At 56.5% G+C, this 5,982-nt stretch overlaps 1 protein-coding gene across 1 annotated transcript in view; it reads left to right on the plus strand.

The window, feature by feature from the left end:
• Positions 1-2,578: 2,578 nt before the first annotated feature.
• The window catches only part of CAV3 (caveolin 3), a 3,632-nt gene continuing 228 nt past the window's right edge, over positions 2,579-5,982 (plus strand). Inside the window, exons 1-2 of the mRNA XM_009581593.1 lie at positions 2,579-2,692; positions 5,871-5,981. Coding sequence (XP_009579888.1) covers positions 2,579-2,692; positions 5,871-5,981 — 225 coding nt within the window. The remainder of the gene's footprint in view (positions 2,693-5,870; position 5,982) is intronic.

Here is a 5,982-nt window from a genome sequence, read left to right on the forward strand (position 1 = left end):
GCTGCTGAGGAGGAGCCGGTGCTGGCACCGCGGGTGGAGGGCCGGGTCACCGACCGAGCACGGGTCCGAAAGCCCCGCCGAAGGGCAGAGACCAGCGGGCAGCCTGTCTCGAGCCGGGCTCCGGGTGCTCCACGCCCGGACGGCTCTGGGCACGTTTTACCACCAGCAGCAGCCGTGCCTGCAGCTGTGCCGCTCAGCTAGCCCTGTGGGAAGGCAAAGCAACGGGGCCAGACGGAGCCACCCCGCCCGCGAGAGATGCAGGGACATGGAACTGGTGCTGCTGAGGGGTTTTCCAGCGTCCTTTGTCCCGGAGGAATGCAGCCACGACAGGGTCGCTGATGGGTGCTCCTCTCCAGAAGCAACCTGCCCAGATTTAAACCCACAATCCCACACTCAAACCTTTACAGAATTTGTCCTTTCTCCATAGGTGCCTCCTTTACTTTTGCAAAACCCCGTGGGTTTGCGTGGTTACTTGCCACCCCCAGTTCTGCCCTTTCTCTCCCTACAGAAGGAGTCAGGGAGGTCTCCGACAAGCTACAGTCATCAGTTTTAGCCATTGGGTATGCCACACCCCAGAGCATCACCACATCTGCTTTCACTAGAGCAGAAATCCCGAGAAAAACAGTTTCCAGACTGAGGTACCACCCTGACTACAGCAAAAATACTGAAAAACCACCACAGGCAGCAGAAGGAGTTAGAGGAGTCTGGCAGCCTTCGACCTGTGGTTACACTCGGCCAGGCTCTCGCCATCACAAGTTCTCTGGAAAAATGAATCCGCCTGAGAGACCTGCTATGCCTCAGCCAAATGAAAGAACACAAATCCATTTTGCACTATATTATATCAACTCAAAGGGCTGGAACAAAACCATTGCAGTGCTGAAAGCTCCAGGCACCAAGCCACGTGGATTTGATAAAGACGGCACTGATGTTTTTGGAAGGCAGCAGCCTTTTGCAGTTAAAATACCTCCCCCTCCCCGTGCCAGCCGAGTGCGTTAGCTCTGAAGTGGCCGCTTCCATGCCCAGAGTTGTGCAGACACCTCCCGGGCACTGATCCCTCCTCCTTAAGGAGCCAGGCATCCTTCCCTATCCAGCCGTTCTCTCTTGCGCTGTGCTGTGTCAGCACAAAAGGTGTGCGGACGCGCTGCCGGCACGGCCTGCTCCTGCCCGCGCGAAGGAAGGGAAAAGCACGCACCCACAGCACCCCCGGGCTCGGGCCATCGGCGAGGCTCATTCGGGTGCTCCCACCGGCTCCTCTCCCGCAAAGCGATGCAGGTGTCACTGCCAGAGGCAGTTTCATCTCGACCACGAAACCCAAAGCACTTTCCAGCTAGAGGTACCACACGTCTTCGCCTAGGGAAGGTTGAGAAAAGGGGCTCGAGAACAGCTCAGAGACGCGCTCGTGAACACTTGAATTAACGGGGGTTAATATGCAGTTGCCCCCTCGAGAGGTTTTGCCTCCAAACGCTGCCGTGCACGGTACCGACGCACAGGGCTCACCGGGGGTGAGTCACCACCACCGGCTGTGTCACCCTCCCAGCACAGCCCGTGGCCATCGAGGGCAGCCCCCGCACCGCGTGCAGAGACGCCCGGGCGGCTGTAAGGCAGCCTTTACCGAAGGGAGACACGATGGGAGAGCAGAGGTCGGTTATCCCAATACTGCTTCAAATGAAAGTGTCTACAAACAACTGATCTGACAGAAGCTTTGGGTGGGTGGGTGGTTTGGTTGGTTTTTTGGGTTTTTTTTTTCTCTTCACAAAACCATTAGTTTTAAACAAATCTTCAGTTCATGAAAACCAAGAGTGCATTGAAGAGATTGATGAGGATTATCAAAATACAGCACAAGTTAAATAAATCTTCATTAATATGCTGAATGTCACTGTGCCCAGTGTTCATGGAGATTCCAACCGCTATAGATCTGTGGGTTGGTCTGTGCATTTCCTCGACTTTCTCTGTGTGAAAAAGCCAGAATCAAAGGAACCCAAGCTGATACCATGAGCCGCCTTCTGGGCTCCCGCAGGGACGCTGAGGCTTGCTGGCCATCCCAGGACAATGTGGCTTCTCTGGGCGATATTTATAGATGCGATTCCTGTCTCCCCTGAGCCGTTGCATTTACAGATTCGTAAACAACTATTTCCCTCGTAAACAACTATTTCTCTCAGGCTCTCGAGGACTTCTGCTCCAATTTGGGCATCGTTCCTCCCACGCTGCCTCCCCACGCGAGGGGAGAATCCCACCCGCCCAGCTGGGCTGGGAGGGCTGGGGGCAGCTCACCCCCCTCCTGTGCCACCCTTGCCCCGGCTCGAGGGCCGCCAGCCCCCCACAGGTGTGCCCCCCCGAGGGGACACCGCGGGGGCTGTCCCCAGCAAAGCCCCTTTAAGGGACACCTCAGGGTGGCCACGGGAGGCACGACATTAATTTTAGCCTGGAGCACTGCCAGGGGCGCAGGGCTGTAGGGCAGCTGCTGCGGGCGGCGGGGGGGCCAGCGCCTCCACACCCTGCCCTCCCCCGGTCCTCCCCCAGCAGAGCCCCGATTCCCGGCTCTGTGACCGCCCGGAGCCAAGCTGGCGGCAGAGCAGCCATGGCAGAGGAACAGACCGAGCTGGAGGAGAGGATCATCATCAAGGACCAGCACACCAAGGAGATCGACCTGGTGAACAGAGACCCGAAGTGTATAAACGAGGACATCGTAAAGGTAGGACTTTCTCAGCACTGGTTTTTAGAAGCATCACTGCCTCCTTAATGCAATCGGTATATTGCTATTGTCATTCTATATTTGGCCTGACCTCAGCCAGGGCTGTAAGTCACTGGTATACGCCTCAAGAAGCGGCATTATCTTGGGCTGCAGGGAGGTAACCTGCTGCAAGCCCCAGCCCTGCTGCCGGGGCGTCCAGACTGCGGCTTTCTCAGCACTGGTTTTTAGAAGCATCACTGCCTCCTTAATGCAATCGGTATATTGCTATTGTCATTCTATATTTGGCCTGACCTCAGCCAGGGCTGTAAGTCACTGGTATACGCCTCAAGAAGCGGCATTATCTTGGGCTGCAGGGAGGTAACCTGCTGCAAGCCCCAGCCCTGCTGCCGGGGCGTCCAGACTGCGGCTGGGTGGCTCTGTGCCGTGCATGGCTCCAATTAACGCAATATTTCCCATTCCTTGAATGCACTCTCCAGCTTCACGGGCTGTAGCTTGAAAATTTATGGAGAGGCCCTCCTCTGTACCAGTAAGTGGGGAGCCAAAAATAAAACAAGGTCAGCCCATATCACTGATTTAAAGGGAACCTTGGAAAAAGACTGCTCATCTTCAAGACCTGACAATCTGAGCACCAGAGCATTTAGATACGCGTTGTCCTATTTGGAAGAAGATTGTTTCTCCGACACGGAAGCAGGAGGGTGCAGCAAGTCTCCTCCATCTATTTTTGAGCAAAAGTTCTCAGTCTAGCTAAACAGGGAAGCATTTTCCCAAATGCTGACCACTGGAGTTTGGTTGCTCTAAGCTTTGTTAGCATTATGCCAAAGATAATTTTGGCCTGAAGGAGAACAGGAGGAGATGGAAGGGTTTTGTTAAAACTGTGCTGAGAGATCAAAGAGGATGACATGCCAGAAGGGACAAAGCCTTCTCACAAAGGCTTTGGAACAGGCCATGACCTTGATTGTACTGGTGAAATGCAAGCTTGCATTTGTGTATTAGAACACTATTACAGCTAAAACCGTGGGCACGGTCAGATTCAAAGCCCCCCAGATGAGCTGTGACAGTGACAGCCGTAGATGGGCACCTTCCGGCACAGCGAGACGTGCCCACGACAGCTGCCAGGCACCTCGGTATCTCGAGCGCGTTCCCAGCAGCGCGTCCCACATCTGTGCCGCACCGTGCCAGCGCGTCTCGACAGCCTTGGCCCGGGGCTTGGAAGTGCGCTGGGCCACGGGCAGCACCGCCCTGCCGTCGGCCGCGAGGACCGGGACAGCCTTCAGCCCGGCTCACCCCCCGTGCCAGGCAGTGCTCCGGGGAGCACCTACCCGCTCCCAGCTGGGGGATGTCTCCAGCTACCTCTGGGGGGGTAATGCCACCTCCAAGCCACCTCCAGCCCCACTCCCCCACCCTTCCCCTGCCTTTTCCCACTCAGGGATCCCCAAAAGCCTGAAAGAGGATTTTCAAGCTCACCCGCTTACATGGCCACACTGCTGCTTCATCAGCTTTGGAAGTTTTCAGAGCGTTCCTCCTGCCTTAAGAACAGCACGGCCATAAGGGTGGGGAGGGAGGGCAGAGCCAGCCCCGGGGCATGGAGCACAGCTCACCCCGCTGCCGCTCACCAGCATCCCGAAGGGAAAGCCAAAGCCTCCCCGCGCTCCAGTGAGCGGCAACACACTCGAAAACACCCTGGGCATTAAAGCACATAATGCTCTTAAAGCACGGCAGGTAGAGAGGCGTCCAGCGGAGGGAAGCAGGGAAGCGGAGTGGTTTGCAGGCTGAAGGGTTCACATGGCCATAGATAAACCCGTCCCAGGCATTGAGGCACAGCAGCCAGAATTCGAGACCACGTTACAGTTACGGCAGGGGCGCTGGCCACAGGGGCTTTGCAGAGCTTTAAAAGCCTCCTCCCAGGCGATGCAATGGAGCAACAGAGCGGTACCTGCATAGCTGGTCCCTGAACGCTTCGGGGCCGTGCCCAGGCTCAGCTCGAGATTCAGCCTCTCTGCCTGCACCGCTCCTCTAGACCCGGTCCTGGTGCACTGTTAGCAAAAGAACAGCCAGGCAGAGACTCTTCTCTTATAGCCTGCCACTCCCTTCATTAATTGATCCCCTGATTAGCCCATCAGGCACTCAGGCAGCTGTGCAGTGACCCGCTGCTCGGTTCCCAGCCCACCTGGGCAGCAGGGCTTTCCCGGAGCTGCTGGCAGGAGCTGCAGGACCAGCTAGCCTGGCTGCTGATTCCCAATCCACGCCAATATTTCTCCTGGTACCTCCTGCCCACTCCCGGAAATTAAAGACAATGCAGAATGATTTTATGATCAAAGTGCTTCCAAAACCAGAACGAATATTGCAATTTAACATAAACGTACAGACAGACACATTAGCTTCCCAAGGAAAGGCCATGCTATTTTTCAAGACAAATAACTTGGCTCGTGTATTCCCTAGAAATGAGTTACACCACAATGAGATCTCTGTGCGTAGATCAGAGGCTTTTAAGAATATTTGTCATTCCGAGACACCCCCAATGCCTGCACATAACAGCACTATCCCATAAGGGCATGGCCGAGCCCATCTCTCTCCCTCTTCACACAGAACGCAGACAGAATTGAGCACCTCGCCTCCACACATATAAATAAATAAATTGTAAATCAAGAGGGCTGTTGGATTTTTATTAGCACAAACCACCTTCTTGCCGAGCAGGCAGCCCATGTCCCTGAATGCTAAAAAAGGGCAGCAACGGGCTCTGGCCTCCTCCGGAGTAAACACTCCCACGCACAGCTCCTGTTCCCGGAGTTCCAGCTCGTGCCTGGCCCCGGCACCTGGAAGCACCGTCCACAGCGCAGGGTTTGGGGCCGGGGAACGTGTCCCGGAGCGGCCAAGCCTGGGCTTGTGTGCCATGGGTCAAGCCTGCGTGCCGCGCTGTGCGGGCTGAGGCCAGGCAGTGCCGGGAGCCCCGCGCCATCTCCCGCTTGCACCTCTGCAAGGGCAGGGGCCCTCCTCTGCTCCGGGGCTTGTCCTCGCTCGGGGGGTGCAGGGGATCCGTGTCCCCCCCAGCACGGCCCTGGCTCTCCCCAGCCCCCTCCATTCGGGCTCTCCTCGCTCATCGCAGCAGATCCTCGTCCTTGCACTGGAGCCGTTGTTAACCCCCCCACACCCCCCTTACCTCCATCTTCCCTCCTCCCAGGTGGATTTTGAGGATGTGATAGCTGAGCCTGTGGGAACATACAGCTTTGACGGCGTCTGGAAAGCCAGCTACACCACCTTCACCGTCAGCAAGTACTGGTGCTACCGGCTGC

This window comes from Fulmarus glacialis, unplaced genomic scaffold, assembly GCF_000690835.1.
Source record: "Fulmarus glacialis isolate BGI_N327 unplaced genomic scaffold, ASM69083v1 scaffold19347, whole genome shotgun sequence".
NCBI classification, from domain to species: Eukaryota; Metazoa; Chordata; class Aves; order Procellariiformes; family Procellariidae; genus Fulmarus; species Fulmarus glacialis.